Source organism: Toxotes jaculatrix, chromosome 8 (assembly GCF_017976425.1).
Source record: "Toxotes jaculatrix isolate fToxJac2 chromosome 8, fToxJac2.pri, whole genome shotgun sequence".
NCBI lineage: Eukaryota > Metazoa > Chordata > Actinopteri > Toxotidae > Toxotes > Toxotes jaculatrix.
This window is the reverse complement of record NC_054401.1, coordinates 21,351,550-21,368,609: the sequence shown is the minus strand read 5'-3', so window position 1 is coordinate 21,368,609 and position 17,060 is coordinate 21,351,550. Positions and strand designations below refer to the sequence as shown.

The following is a 17,060-nucleotide window of genomic DNA, read 5'->3' as shown; positions in this document are numbered from 1 at the left end:
TTTCATGGCCGACCTCAGCTCCCTCTTGTGCCTCGGCGCGCTCCGTGGTTCGCCGCTCCACTCGGCCATCATCCTCACCCTCTTCACTTTGGCCTTGCGCTCGGGGAGGGTCGGCGAGCCGTGGGCACTCTGCTCTGAGCCTGACGGGGTTTTGGAGGGGGACACAGACTGACTAGTGGGGCAGCCGGTGTCATCTATTGTAGGACAGGTACACAGACAGTAATAGCCGCGAACAGGCAGTGCAGGGCAGGCAGCGAACACAAGCAGTCAATCAGAGTTCAAGGTTCGGGGGGGCGGGGGGTGTTATCTGACAGATAGCACAACAACTTTCACAATGGCTTATCACTTTCATAAAGCAGTCATCAAGTGGTGTCTGTGTTGTGGTTTACCCAGTGTACACACACACATGCACACACACTGAACACACAAAGACTTGCAGACTTTGCAGTGTAGTATTTGCTCTAGTTGTTAAGGAGGCCAATTTGGGTGAACAGAAAATAAACAGATGCATGTTCTGTTTGAACTTGGATAATCCTGCATGCTTTGCTAAAGAAAAAACACACAACAAAATACATTACGAAATATTGTGAATCAAATGTTTTTTTCACACAAGGATTTTATGTTTATCCAGCCGACCAAGAGCAGTGCAGTCCAATCTTGCACCTGACAGCCTGTAAATGGTGCTGGTGGTTCATCATATGTGAGGTTTATCTCAGGTATGAACTCAGCTGTCCTCGGACTGGATCTGAGCTTCTTACCAGAACAAAAGCTGTTTGTGCTGATGGTTCTCTTGGAGTGGTCAGAGCTGATGTCGCACTCCTTGCCCTCCTCCTCTGAAAAAGGTGAATCGGACAGAGGTGATCCTTTGTCCTTTGGTCGGAAGGGGTGAAGGACCAAGCGTGGGATGCGACTGCGTGGGCTTCCTTTCTCTGGAGACTTCTTTTCCTGTTCAAAGCAACATCTGTCTGAACTCAAGGCAGGGATATTGTTTTAAGGAAATACACCCTGACTAGGTTTCATTTTTGAATTTATAAATGATTGATTTTTGGTCCTATTGGTGCCTTTTGATAGTAACTATAATGCAACAGTTTACCCATGACTATACCTGAAAAAAGCCACTCATTTATGGAAATGACTTGAATTGGCAAAAGACTTAGCATGCATAAATCTATCACCCGTGACCAATGATAAGACTCACCTCATATTCTTGGAACGGTCCCATTGTGCCTCACGTAGCGATTTCCCCTGATGAATGAAAAAAGATGTGGAAAATCAGGTGAGTCATTTTCCTGTGGACTGTGTATGTGGCAGCATTTTGACGTGGCGCTCAATCCCTTCACAAACAAGGGCCCTCTGTCTGAACCGTGTTACACCACTAAATCCCACCCACCACCACCACACATACACACACACACACATCCTGCCTGGTACAGATGGCACAAGCCCGGAGCCAGCCATGACCAACACACACTGAATTTATGACCTTATGAAACAAATTCTGTGACACAGTTAAAAATAAACAGCCAAGTTTTTTTTGTTTTTTTATGAGAATTTGTAAAGTCATTTGACAATAACATGGAGGGACATGTTTGAGAGCAAAACCAGGCAAAAGTCAAGGAATCACCAGAGTTGTTAGGATTCATCCTCAGGGGAACCTTCCAAAATTTCATGGCAATCCATCAAGAAGATGCTGAGTTATATCACTGAAAAAGTGAAAAACTTGACTTGCTGGTGGCACTAGAGGAAAATTCATGAATGTCTGTACAAGATTTCGTTGGAATCCTTTGAATAGTTGCTGAGATTTTTTCAGTCTGGACCAAGGTGGTGGACTGACCAGCAGACACATTGCTGCAGACGTGCTGCTACAGTGGCTAAAAACAGTAAAAGAGATAAGACAAAAGCAAACACGTGAAAACAGTAGATTAAAAATAACTCAACTCCTCTGCCTTTGCTTTTAAAAGAACAGAGAGGTCAGAGTCTGCACAGATCCAGCCATGAAGAAGAAGGAGCACTAATATTCTTTTCATATTTTGGCTCTTCGTCACGGTCATTCCTGATTAAGACGATCAGATATGAAACACAGTAAGAGATGAAAGGTGTCTAACTTCACTATGTAATTCTGCTAAGCAAAACTACAGTGGCTTATCAGGCCTCTGTGCCAAAACGGAGTGGCTGCCTGCCAAAAGCTACAAAGTGCCTCTATCAGTGAGATGTAATGGATGATGGAGCAATATTATATCCTCTTTTTAAAATGGTTGTTGGAGTTGAAACCAAAGTAGAAATAAACTCTTAAACTTTTTATTTTGTCTGTGCACATTTAAACAAGAAGGAAACATTTTTTATTGATGCTTTAATGCTAAATAATGCAGATTTACTCTCATGCTTGAATAAACTTTATACAATCACTTCGCTTCCTCTCTCCTGTTGATTGCCTCTCAGCATCATCGCCTAAGGGGGTCAGTTGCGTAAGCGTGTACGTGTTTTTCTTTTTTTGTGCGTTAGGAATGATGTAATTGACCCCAAGGCCTGTGTGCTGCTGTCGCATCAGTGAATCCAAACCTTTCCTCCCCAGCTTCATCCAGATGGTACCTTGTTGTAAAACTGGGCCGGATGAATGTCAGTCCTGCCTTGATCACCTCCATCACAAACACAATGATATCACCACTACATGACCTAATATAAATGACGTCCCCGTGTGAGCAGCCCAGCCTTCTGCAAAATCCTTTCTTCAACCCACAGAGGACCAAAGAGGGTCGCAAAAAATAGAACAGAGAGTCGTGGGAGTCAAACTCCACCTCCTATCATCAGTCTTAAAAATAGATCTAGACCCTAGGTGGTCTGCACCACCTTACCTACAGTTTCACTTTCCTTTTGAGTTTCTGCATTCCCACAAACATCCACAGTATCATCGTACTGTAGCAGAGCACAGCTGTCTGGTTCACTGGCACGGCAGAATCAGATTATAGGCACCAAGCAGGGCAGAGCAGCCGGAGCCGTGCCATAGCAACAGTCTTAGCAACCGAGGGAAAACGCTGCACGAACAACTCCAGCTAGATGGAATCAATTATGTGTAAATCTGAGTGTAGCTTCTGCTGTTCATCCCGCGATGCTGTCCCTCACTGAGAAGAAATATCTAGAGCGTGCCAAGGTGATGAGGGGGTGTTCACCATTCAGCTGCTGTACAGAGTGTTTCTCTCAGACTGAATGAATATTCTGTCCTTGAGCCAGGGTGTGTGAGCCTTGGGAACATTTGTGTACTTATCCAAGTACTGCTGACTTACATTTCAGCTGTTTCCATCACACCATCATGGTATATTTTGGAGTTTATTTGGAATATATATATATATATATATATATACATATTTTTTTTTCTTCCTGGGATTACAGGAGATAATAGAAAAAAAAAATAAAACAAAGCAATCAAATTAATTGTGAATACAAGCTTTAAAGCAATAAAGCCATGATGACAGATGGTAAGAAGATGTTTCAGTGAACTTGAACTGAAATGTTAATGTGATAATGATAATAGTATATTGCTAGAAAAGAAATAATAGCTGATGCGAATGAATAGAGAGAAATAATTCAGTAAATAAGGTGTGGTTGAGAGGAGTGTGAAGTGACTTTTATAAATGCAGCCAAAAGCAGCCATGTGAAGGAAATGCAGGAGGGTCAGAACATGAATACATGAAACATGAGGAATCACAGATCAGCTGAACTGTAGCATCCTACAGCCAAATCTTTCAAACGGCATTTTAGAAACATCTCATACTATTTATTACAGTGAAAGACAGTCTTCCTGCTTGCTAATGATCACTCAGCATCTTGTAACCTGAAACCCTGTGAGGCATTTGGATACAGACGCCAGCCCATGCATCCTGTAGCTGCTGTCAAGTCAGTTTTTTTTCAAAAGTGTGGACACTGTTTTTACTGTTTTCACAAGCATCCGTCCTGTGCTAGACCCTGTAAAGCAGGATCATGCATGTGCTCCTCTACTTGACTCCAGACAATGTTAATTGGCTACCTACTGAGCAGCAGGCTAAGCATTATTTAAGATGCAAACACTGGATTTTCAGCCCTCTTAAGCACAATGAACAGCCGAACTGCCTGTGATCCACAGTTACTCTGAAATCTCATCCACTCACAAGCCTGAAGGGAGTGCACAGATTCAAAAAGTAGATGTAGTGGGGTAAGGAAGACGTGGGAAAAAAAAAAACACTGTCAGTGGGATGCTGAGAGAGCATGTACATGACTGGTAAACAAGTCTTTAAGCCTCCACTTGAGCTATTTCCCTTATCCAGATGGTCGACTTTTAAAATAGCATGGAGTGGGCATGAATAATAATTCCCTTAATCCATCCCTGTCTATGAGCTTCCTAATGTTGACCATGGACTAATATAAGGCTTTTTATTCCATTTTGATATTAACCCAATGATGCACTCAGTCCATTTGTTCTGTTCTGATGTCTTAATGAAGTGTTATGCATAATTTTAGTGATGACGACATTTGACCCCTGTTGGTGAACTCCTTAAAACACAGACTGCTTTACAACACTGGAAGGACTGAACTCAATTGCAGCATATGTCCATATGTACCATCTTTTTTTTTTTTAATACCATGTAGCAAATAATTATTCTCTGAAAACAGAACAATGTCATTTGCATGCCTTGCCTCCAGCTCACTGACCCTCAAACAAACTGCATCATCACTGCATGATGTCAGTGAGTAATCTCTTTCACTTTCAGGAATCGGTCCATTGAGCATGAAGCACATTGAAACCAATGCAACTTTCATGAAATGGTTCCCTGATAGAGCAGGGGATGTTTATTAGGTTTGTTCCACAGTTAAGTTGTCTGATTATCCTTAGTAGAATCATTCTCTATATAGCAGAACCACATGGTTTCACATAGGAACTGTAAGGTGCTTTTAAATCCCTTTAATATGTATAATTCTCTTTATAAACTATATGTAATCATTAAAAAAAATTATCATTCAGTACAACCACTTCTCTAACCAAGGACCCCTTGAAAATGCCCTCCCATGACATGTTTACATGCCTCCCTTTGTTTACCACATCCCACTTTCAAGCCATTTCCATTCAATATTATGTAGGCCTAAAGGATTTTCGTATGCTGATATCTCGTGACAGTGACAGCATCTCTCCGCACACTGCCATCGGATATCTTATTTTCCATATTATCCTTTCCTATCCTGGCTGTGGGGTTTTGTTTTTGTTTCATCTGGCGCCCCCACAGTCACTGGGAATGTTTTTTTCTCAAGCGCGGAGATGCCTCTAGAATAAAGACATGCGAAATGGGCAACAGGGTGTAACCAATGGCGATGTAAACATCAAACTTTAACCCCGATGTGGTTAGATTTTACCTCAGCACCCCATCCATGACCTGAGCAAAATTCCGGATAATTTGTATAAGAAAAAAAAAAGAAAGAAAAAAGAACAGATTCGTTCCTGAACTTGTAAACAGCTCCTCATCAGCCACCTGCTCCCATCCTGTGAACACTTCACTTTTATTCTTTTAAACCAAACGGCTGAGTGTTTTTATTTATTTCTTCTAATAAAAGTAAAATCAAAGCAAGGCTTGCCTGGATGTCTGGCGGTGATTCCCCTCAGAAGGATGCCCGTTTCTCGGTGAAGCACAAAGGGTCGTTCCGCTGCTGATGCTCTCCTGCCGGTGCCAGCCTCCGCTCTGCTCTCTCTGCTCTGCTGTCGGCTGGAGGAGAGCTGTGTGCAAACTGAGGACACACACACGATTGGACAAGAAGCGAGACCACTGACAGCGCACGCACAATATGACTACCATCCCAAGTGGGTTACATAACGCGCGAGGCGTTACTTAACCGCGGTCCCCCGTCCACCATATAGGAACATAAGCTGCAGACATGACTGGCTGTATCATACACAGGCGATGGGCACTGGCGTGTTTGGAAAATCTGGCACATCCTCAAAATGTTAATGTCAACGATATATGAACACAAATTACATTTCACATGTAAGAGCATCCGTCCACAGTCCAAACCATCCGGTATCATCATGACGCACAACACTTTCGTAAGGATTTATGGATTATAATATTTCCTCAAGGCTATGTTGTTGACTGACTCACTTTATAACGACAGCAGCTTTAATGCACAACATGACAAGTGTATGTCCATCACGCACAGGAGGTCTATGTGTGCGGTGATGTACATGAAGACAGATACAGTCTGTCAAATTGCTCTCAGTGTGAGAGATGGAGTTGGCTCTCCATGGTGCTGAAATCAGGGAGATGCCGTAGCTGCTCTTGGCCTTAGTCATATTCATTTATATTCAGATTTTGCGCCTGCGCTTTAAATGCCAATTTCTTACTGTGACATTTACAGATAATGTTAAAGATATATGTATGTAATACAAAGAAACACCGTGTTTCCCCCAAAAACTGCACCTTAGGTTTGAGTCATGCCACTGAAACCAAACAGAACTGAGTAGTAGCATGTGTCTCTTATGAAATAAGCTGCGTTTTGTTTGATCTTGTCTCGCCTTTACAGGTGCTCAGCGTTTCCAAATGCGTCAAACTGGATTGTGAAGGAGCAATGGACACTGGGTGGTACTGAATCAAATGTTAGAGTGTGACCCATGAGCAGCAGTTTGCCTTCTCATCACTGAGGCCCTCTGCTGGAGCAACAACATACTGCCATACAGTGAGCTGCAGGTTAGCGGAGCCATGGGCACTGACCTATGGCACTGACAATAAAACCCCCATCCCCGTGACCTGAACAGCTGTAATGTACTTCACAATGCACTGCACTGTAAGTTACTGTTCTGTGGTTCACTGTACAATTTACAACCAACTTTCTGCAGCTAATATAATAAATAATCCAAACTTTAATTCTCTAAATTTATCACAACTCACATCAAACAGGCTGAATGGGGCCAATAGCAAGTGCCACAGTCAACCATCCCAGTCTGATCGTTCAGTTATTATTTAATCTATATTCTTGATGCAAATCCATCTGTTTTTCATATCTTTCAAATCCTTTTTTTCCCCAGTGATCTGCATTATGGTGCCTTATTTCAAAGCATACTGAAAGCATCTCATGGACTGTAATGCTGTAATGACAAAGGACTGTATTTGTCACTATTTATGTATGGCAGGGTTTAGTTACTTTACAGAGTCAGTACACACTCTCTCCTTAAAGTCAGTTACGCAGCTATTTAAAAGTGGGAGCACGGCACGTGGCTTATGCTGTACAGTTTATACACAGTCATGAAGCCAGATTTTCCCAGATGACATGAATGCAGCATTTATCCTCGTTTCTCTGTACATGGGAAACATCGAGTTGTAATAAATAGCTGCGGCCACTAGAGGTCACTAGTGTTATTTAAAATGAGTTGCGTTTCGCAGACTCCACATCCAGGCTGAATGTTTTGGGTTTACTGTGTTCACACCTCTAGGTTACATTTTAAATAGAAACCTCAGCCCTCAGCTTATTTAACCACGTTTCAGTTTATTCACTCTTCTATAATTGAATAGAAATCTCATCCGCTCAACGCAAAGTCAACCCCTAAAATTCCATATATTTGTTGTTTTATCATGTACTCCGCATAAGTCCCTGAACTCTCCCACTTCATGGCGTGGGAAATACAGTTTCATAATCCATCATGTGTCTTTAAAAAAAGGTCACAACTTTATGATCACCTTGAGTGTTCCGTCTATCTGTGCGTAAAATCTAATCTAATCTGATCTGATGTGTCCTTGGAAGATCTCAGGCTGTCAGAGACTTTGTGATAAGGAGCACTACAGCTCTGCTCTAGCTTTTTTTTTTTTCCTCCTCTGAAATCTGTGTGGATGTAGGCTACACCTACATCTCTTTGCTGCTCAGACATGTGCCCGTGTGCTCTTAGTCCAAATCCTTGAATGAAAATAAAAAATTTAATATTCTTTTGACTGATTCACTAAAAAATAATATCACAATTAACTGTTATCGTCGTCCAAAATAAACTATAGTTCTCTGTGGACAGTGTAGACAGATCGACATTTGGCTGCTAAACCAACAACAACAACAACAAAAACTTTCCCACATGGACTCTCATGTCTTTAACTTGTGGTGCTCCGCAGGCTCTAGTGCTCGTCTGTTTGCAGGTCTGTGACATGAAATTGTTTGGGAAGCCGTGCACTGAGCGACCATGTGGGCGTGTTTCTCTCGGCCCAGCAGTCTCCGCTCTTGTGTGGAGTCCAGAGCGCAAAACGCACTTCTTCTGGTGCGACCAGAGAGCGCAAAAGTAGCAGCTCTCCGACCCTGACGCGCACACCATCTCCGGCTCCGGCGGCTCCCCCCCGAATCCAACTTCACTGAGCGGGGGAATAAAAAAAAACACAGAGTTTCTTAACACCTCCCGGTTACTCTTCCAGCCATGGACGCATCTCGCGTGGTAACGCTATATCTGGGCCTGCTCCTTGTTTTCCTTGGGAATATACCGTGTTTCCAGTCTGCTGCTATCATCTCTCCCTCTGCGCCGAGGAGGAACAGGGGAGCCAGGATCCCTCATCCGGACGGACAAAGGTCGTCCAAATTCTTAAAAGACATCTTCACGTCTTCACATCCTATGGTGGGCCATCACAAAGAAGACCTAAAGGACGCTATTGTGCCGCATGAATACATGCTCTCCATATACAGGACATACTCGGCTGCAGAGAAGCTCGGACTAAACGCAAGCTTTTTCCGCTCCTCTAAATCTGCCAACACCATAACAAGTTTTGTGGACAGAGGAACAGGTTGGTTTCAGTCCGCTGCTACATCCATCAGCTCAGTCTTGCATAATTCTGTGGCACAGTTATTATTTTTTCCCTCGACTGACTGGTCATTATCCTCCTCTTAGATCTTGTTAAAATAAGGTCAAAACCGACAGTATAACGCATAAAACCCCACAGAGCAACAAGCTCCCAGCGGCTACTTTTACGCACGCTTTAAATCAGGGAAAAAACAAAACAAAAAATAAATAAAATATGCAAATGCGCTTTTACGAGCACAAAATATCAATAAATCAGAGGCATACGTGTTAAAAGCAAAAATTCAGAAGCTGTGCGAATAGCTGCGAGCAGCGTTTTAAGCTTCATTCGGATCTGTTTTCCGCACAGTCGCCGAAACAGGTATTTTTTCCCCCGAATAAGTTATATTACACTTAAATTAACCTCTGGCTAACACGACAGTAAAACCCTAATTGAGGAGCTCTCTAAATGAAGGCTGTAAATCACTGTCAGTGCAGGCTGCAGAAAACACTGCTCTGCTCCCAGCCTCCACGTGAATAGGAAGGAAAGTTTTCTCTTTTTTTCAGTGGGGATATTAAAGCACTTGCTGGTTGTTTCATTTTCGATTTTTCATTGGTCTCTGAACTCAAACACATTCCCAAATAAACTCGTGCGTTAAAAATAAATAAATAAATAAAAAATAGCAACGGAGTTTAATCCGAAACCCGGCACTTATTAAAAAGTTCAATCTGTTGCCGTTGTGGTGCCAAGTATGGCCAAGTTGTGCTTGACAAAGGGAGCCAGGGGTCCAGGGGCAGAGCTGGTCGGTGTGAGAAGCAGGTGTTTGGGTCAGTTAACATGTGTAACCGAGTGATTTGACCGGCCTGCGAGGACAAACACAATCTGATAAACACAAACACATCCAACACACACAAGGGGACATAAGCCGAGTTAATCTTTGCAGGAGAAATAAAAGCTATCTTTGTTTGCGTTCCCTCCTGTCTCAAACACTCCGAGCCTCGGCTCTCGGACGCAGAGTGCACGCTGCAAAAAATGTCCATGGTGATGAGTTGTTTAGTCGGACTGGTTAAAAAAAACCCCTGTTATTATAATCCAAGGATGCGGTGAGCTGCAGCTTCAGCTATTTCCAATACACATCAGCTTTTTTCGAGACTTTTATTCAAAGGAGTGTCATTAAAAAAACAACTTACACTTAAAAGACTTTACACTCGTTCCTCGAAAAACGTGACTGCACTAATAATACGTGACATTTTCTCACACATTTGCTCGTTTTCAGACAAAAAGAACGAGAGACTTAAGAATATAAAACCAAGCGCTTCATCCGTGTGGCCATTTCTTGCAGTGTGAACTGATTTGATAGGAAAAACGCCTCACTCTCTCCTGTGATTTTGATGTGATGTGTCACTGGCTCTGACCCCGAGCTGGACCCTCTGAAAGCTGCTTGGCATCGAACGGCTGATTGGAGTATTTGAACTCGGTGATCTAATTGAGTGTTCATGTCATAACATATCAAACACTGTCTATTCTCCCATAATGACCCAGCTCGGCCACGATGGGCACATCACCAAAAAACGACGAGGGAGGGAAAAAAATGAAAGAGCACTTCCTCTGCTGTGAAGTGGTTCTTATTTATTCTATTTTATTTTTTATTTTTTTCACTGTGGAACCTCCCTTTGCGACCGCCACTTTAATTACGGAAAATTATTTTTCTTCCCGTTGTCTCAGCTCAAGCGCCTTTGGTTTCTTTTGGGATCCTTCCCAGCATCTCCTAAGTGTTGCATTGCATTAACCTGGTGAATGAACCTCCGCTGGGTGTTTTCGTTATTTAAATGGCCTCCATCAGGAGAGAAATACACACGGGGAGCAGCTTCTGACGCGTAAAGTAACAGGTTTTGCGTCTTTTACGCATTATTCATCCACGCAGAGACAGGTTTTACTGAGTGCACCGATGTGATCTACGGCTTCTTTGGCTTTTACACTTCTGTAGCTAAATGAATTTTACTTAGAAAACCAGGCAGGGTGTTTCCTGGAGGTCAGAAAAGGCAAGATCAGAAAAGAATAACCCGAATCTGAAAATTACTTTTGGCACTTGGGGTAACTCATTAAAGCGCAGATGGTGCAGCCCGGCCTCTCTCTCTCTTTCTCTCTCCCCCTACACCCCCCTCCCTCTCTAAACAGAGGCATAGATGACAAAAACATGTTTTGCGTTTGTTCAAATACAACCAACAAGGTCAAACAAAAGTGCACAGGATGCTGCTTTAACCGAGCAATAAAAATAAAATAAAACAAATCCACCGCGCTCTTCACCAGTTATCCACCTTCAAGAATCTTAGCGTAATGGAAAAAATGGCTTTTTAAATAATAATGAAATTATGAGCACTTTGTACATTTTTAACTGTCAACACCAATATTATCTCTCAATAATATCCACAGCCTGTTCAGTCCGTGCAGGCACTCTTAAAGGGGAATGTTGTCGTTGGCAGGATGAGATGAAATATAAGAGGGGAAGTGCTTTAATGAGGAAGATGGGAATTGAGAACTGTTAATTATTTGGTGGACTTGTATTCGATTTGTTTGAGGTCTTATAAAAAACAGAAACCTAATGTAGACCATACGCGGAAAGTCACTGAAACGAGCACAAGGTTTCAATCTGCTTTCACTGTTTGACTCGGCAGGGTTCACGGAGGGAAACTGACAAGCAGATTCAAATATCTCTTCAGAACAAGTTTTACAAATTATATCAGGGGGGTGTTCAGATGTAGACATGTCACTTTTATTAAAAAAAAAAAACAAAAAAAACAAACAAAAAAAACGCTCAGACAGAAATGGAGAGTCAACAGACAGAGTAAGCTTTTATTTTTTAAAGAAACACTACAAATCATTCATCACAACAAGAAATTAAACTCAAGTTTTAGGTTTAAACCCTATTTTTCTTTACAAGTGGAAAATTTGATATTTAAAAGAAAGAAGTCCACATCACTTCCAACGCAACTGAACTTGTTTCAAGAATTTTCTTGTAGCCTACTTTTCTTGTTAAACTCTGCCCTGGATTTTTGCCTTTACTCAGACTACTGACTCTCGTTTTGGGGAAACTTGTCCAATAAGTAAAACAACAAGTAAAATGAATGAATAAATAAATAAATAAATAATAAGGAAAAACCGAAGGAAATGAGATAATGATTTCACCCATATTTGCAGAATTAGTTAGTGGAAAAAAAAACTTTTTTAAAGCGGAAAATGATCCAAGACAAATTGTTTTACTGGATTTTTTTTGCGCTAAAAGAATAAAGAAACCTAACTGTATTCATACTTTAAAACACTGTAAGCTGAAGCCCGTGATGATAAGATCATGCTAAACATAAATCACTCTGATCCAAAATGTGTTTTTAAGAAACACAGAAAAGCCTCGGGGAGGCTGAGACTGAGATCCCTGTTTGTTAAAGCCTGGTATTTTATATGTGTTTGACGCCTTGTCTCTCAGTGTTATATTCCAGTCTCATTGGTTCGCCTTGATGAAATATTTGCAGGCCTCCTGGGTCTCCAGCAGGGAATAATGCATTAATTGTGTATTGTTCAGTTGAGAGTACAGTATGTCGCCTTTGGTCCGTTGTGTCTGGCAGCACCCAGCGGCCTTCACATCACTAGGCCCCTTGTTTTTTTTTTTTCCTGCTTTACTACTCTGCAAGAGGTCTCAAAAAAAGGGAAAACTAGCCACATTTCTGATGTCCTGACTGCTGCTTAGATTTAAGACTTTCTGAAGCTAAAAAAGGGGGGGGAGAAAGTTTACTCCCACTCTGCCAGAGTGGTGGAAATTAATAATCAATCTGTCAGCAAGTAAAATGAAAGCAGAGCTATTTTCATTAGAACATGCTGGATTTGATTAAAAGTGGCGTGGAACTAAAATATCGTCAGATTTGATTGGATTATTGTTGCTGCAGTGTCCAAAACGAAACAGACCAATATGACAGATGATTCAAAAATAAATACGCGGTTATACAACGTTTTTAGACCAAGCCAGATTCTATACTTCCTGCATGTGACGTGAAGTTTAGTTTGCTTTGCATCGTTTTGTGATTTCAAATTGTTCGTGTTTAAAAAAAAATGCAGGAAATGAAATTAAGAAACTTGAGGAACAATTTTGGGGGAGGAAGCCTTAAAGCAGGCTTTGTAAACTAAGCCCTCGTTTAGCCTTTAGGATTAAATATATAATATAATATATTATATTTGATTATCAGGAGAATTCAGTTAGAACGAAATCAAACCAAAGTAAATCAGAGGGAAACGGTCAACATGGGTTTATAAGTGGAACATATCAGGGTCTGAGGCGGGAGAACCAACAAAGTCTCACCAGCAATAAACGTGGTGTTAACTGAGAGCTTTCTCATTCTTCTCCAAACCGAGGACTTGTCAGCTGTGGTTTGTTTCAGGCAGGTTGAGGGTGGACATTTGAAAAACAAGAAAGAGAGAAAGAGAGAGAGAGAGAGAGGGGAGAAAGGGGGGGGGGGGCTCTGTGGGAGAATGTGAGTCCCCCTCCCTCCCTCCCTCCATCCCTCTGAACACTGTACACCCTAAGTGAATCTGACTGCAATTATTTTCTTCTCTTATCCTTGCAGACGATCTTTTGCACTCTCCTCTGCGAAGACAAAAGTATCTGTTTGATGTCTCAACCCTTTCAGACAAAGAGGAGCTGGTCGGGGCGGAATTAAGGATATTCAGGAGAGTGCCCGGGGATTTGCAGAGATCCCTGCAGACGACGGGTCTCTACGACATCCAGCTCTACCCCTGTCGCTCGGACAGGCTGCTGGACTCCAGGTCTCTGGACCCGCTGGACTCCACTAAAACCGGCTGGGAGGTTTTGGACGTGTGGGAAATGTTTAAAGCACAGCAGGATCATTATCACCACCCCCACCACCACCATCACCACCATCATCACTATCAGCAGGGGAACCAGCTCTGCTTCCAGCTCAGGGTCACTCTTGGCAAATCAGACACCGAGGTGGACCTGAGGCAGCTGGGGCTGGACAGGAGCGGCCGGTCCCAGCAGGAGAAGGCCATCCTGGTGGCCTACACCCGCTCCAAGAAGAGGGAGAACCTGTTCAACGAGATGAAGGAGAAGATCAAGTCGCGAAGGTCGGTGGGCGAGAAGGAGGAAACGGCGGCGGCGGCGGCGAGGGCTGCAGAGGTGGAGGGGGTGTCGCTGAGGGGGGTCAAAGGAGAGGGGCCCCGGCGTCGGCGGAGGACCGCGCTGAGCAACCGGCACGGGAAGAGGCACGGGAAGAAATCCAAATCCAGGTGCAGCAAAAAGGCGCTGCACGTGAATTTCAAAGAGCTGGGCTGGGACGACTGGATCATCGCGCCCCTGGATTACGAGGCGTACCACTGCGAAGGGGTGTGCGACTTCCCCCTGAGGTCGCACCTCGAGCCGACCAACCACGCCATCATACAGACGCTCATGAACTCCATGGACCCCAACAGCACCCCGCCCAGCTGCTGCGTCCCCACCAAACTCAGCCCCATCAGCATCCTGTATATAGACTCGGGCAATAACGTGGTGTACAAACAGTACGAGGACATGGTGGTGGAGCAGTGTGGGTGCAGGTAGCGGCCACTGTTTGTTCTAAAACAAACAAACAAAAAACTTTTAAAGACAGAAAAAAATCAAAGTTATGTCTTGATGGGTCCCAGGTTGACGATATAAAGTCCTCACAGGTCTGAAATGCTTTGACGCATGACGCCTTGTCTTTATTCAAAAGGGATGCACACAAGAGGCGATGTCTGCTATTTATTCCGACTCAGTACAGTCACATTAATTCACGCTCTCTGCCTTAAAGTGTTACGCACAGACATTCCCATCCACGCAACAAGTTATCACTCATCAAACAGGCTTTTGTTTCCCAGAGTGAGACGTGTCCATATGGCACAAGGATTGGGGTACATGGTGTGTGATCTGACTGAGGGCGAGATGGGAGCCTATTGAGTCCGACTGTGCACCTGTTCGTGCCGAGGCCAGAGGACAGTGGGCTTTGCCTGTCAGCGCTTTGTTGCAGCTCTGCCGTGTGATCCTGCCTGCCAGGCCGGATTCTTTTGGGTATGTGCACCCAGGCTGTAATTGCCACTGTCCAGCTGGAGTCATTACAGGCCCTGAGTAAGTGCCTGTTTTCCAAAAAAAATAAATGAATAAATAAATACACACAGAAATAAAATAAAAAAACAAAAACAAAAACAAAAAAATAATAAAAAAGTTAAATAGTAAATAGATAAAAAGGGGTGAATGTCTAATCTACCAAACACACACACACACACACACACACACACACTGGTCTGGTGAGAGGAGATAAGATGGTGGTGGTGATGATGCCTTCAAGAGATTTTCTTTTTGCCTTACTGGAGACCAGTCAGACGGCGCTGGGAGATGCGTCTTTGCGGACAGAGAAGGACACAAAACCAGACTTGTGCCTGAGTGGGGCCCTGATGTAAAAAACAAAAACAAACAAACAAACAAAAAAAGCACACGTTACTGAGGCGAACTTTTTGCTCAAAAGTCTGCATCTTTACGAAATGCACTTCCACACCTGACTGCGCCAAGGACACGCGGTCAGCGAGAAAGTTTGTCCTCTCTGATGACGAAAATATATATATAAAAAAAGGACTCGCAAAGGAGACGATATTTAAATGCACATTAGCTTTGAATGCACTGCTGTTCATTTTTTTTCTTTTTTTGAGCTGTAAATATTTGTACAGTCCAAAACTTTACAAAGTGCAAGGAATGAAGAAATGAGAAAACGGCATTTCTTTGTAAATATACAAAATGCACTCAAATCGGTATAATTTCTATTCTATAATTATTTTATTATTTGTGATGTACAGAGTTTCATGATAATCATATATTTCTTACATTGATAAGAGTAATTTAAGGTGTATTCGATTTTTTTTCAGAGGGTGGAAAATACCATTATTAATGTCTACCTCATAATTGCATATAGGATCTGAGTTTTGAGGTGCATTCAGTTAGAGTGTAAAGAGCTTTTACAATGATATATAAGATCATTTATATACGTATATTACTGGATAATATTCCACACCATTACTGTACAAATAAAATTCAAAACAAAGTCCAACAGCCTGATACTTCTGATGATTAATTCCAACCCATTTTCATTCACTTCAGTTCTGATAAGATCATTGCTGTATTTTTATCTGTGTCTGAAATAAGGAGCCAGTATTATTCTTTCATCAATGGATGAATCATGAGAAAAGTGATGATGTTAGTGGTGTTTTTTGACTCATGAAGGCCTGAATAACTTGTCATAGTCTGAATCTCAAGCCTACAACCACACTCACTCAAAATTAGAAATGTCTTCTTTCTCATTGATTAAATGTGCTGACATCACACCAATAGCTTGGAAAACACATGGTCTGTTGATTTAAGATAATACAGAACAATGAAAATGAAGGAAAAATACTTTGTTGTGACATATTTAGGTCACCGTAGTTACAGTGACTTTTTAAGCTTAAAACTTTTTTTTTTCACTGTTAAATCAAAATCAACTCTAGAATCCCCCAATCGGATGTATACAGTGCATATGGAGCACATATACCTTTGCCTTCAGGTATGCTAATCTCTTCTCCCCCTTTTGTAAACAGTCTCTCATCATAGACAAGAAAAGTCACTATTCAGTGACTGGCTGGCTCAGGATTGCACCACAAAAACCATATAAACATATGGTGACCATCCAAGGAGAAGGAAATCCACTGACTGACTGTCACTGATATGGCACTGAATGTACGAACCCCAGCTATTTCCCAATGAATTAGCCCCGCCTGGGTCAAGTTTACTTAACACTTTAATGTTTCCCAATCTGTGGATGAAAAAAAAAGAAGAAGAAGTTTGAAAGAAGGGATTGCTTCCATATAGGCTATCGACCTTGGCCTGGAAACAATTAGGAAATTGCTTTGAAATGTTATATGTTGTCCAGGCTCTTGTACAGTATCATGTCACTCCCCACATGTTTGCTAGGGGGAAACAGAGGATGCTAAGTGCACTCTTTAGCAGTCACCGCAAATGACTGACACAACAACCATTCCCTTGAGTATAACCAAATGGCCCTCCGGGCTATATGTCTGGAGCACCATCGCTGGGGTGCCGCTACAAGCTGAGCTATCCCTCCTGCTCACAAGTGCACTTTGGGAGATACTCTGCACAGCCATGAGTCTCTTTCCACTGCCAGAGATGAGGACTTTGCAGCTGATTCTGGATTAGAAAAAGCAACTGCACGGTAACTCGTGAGATAAAGCCTT

The 17,060-nt window shown here is 42.5% G+C and overlaps 1 protein-coding gene across 1 annotated transcript; it reads left to right on the top strand.

Moving 5' to 3' along the window:
* Positions 1-8,266: 8,266 nt before the first annotated feature.
* On the top strand, positions 8,267-15,456 carry gdf6a (growth differentiation factor 6a). The gene is made up of 2 exons (XM_041044733.1): positions 8,267-8,768; positions 13,376-15,456. Exons 1-2 carry the CDS (start codon positions 8,408-8,410, stop codon positions 14,362-14,364), a joined length of 1,350 nt encoding a protein of 449 aa, XP_040900667.1. The 5' UTR covers positions 8,267-8,407; the 3' UTR covers positions 14,365-15,456.
* Positions 15,457-17,060: the final 1,604 nt, after the last annotated feature.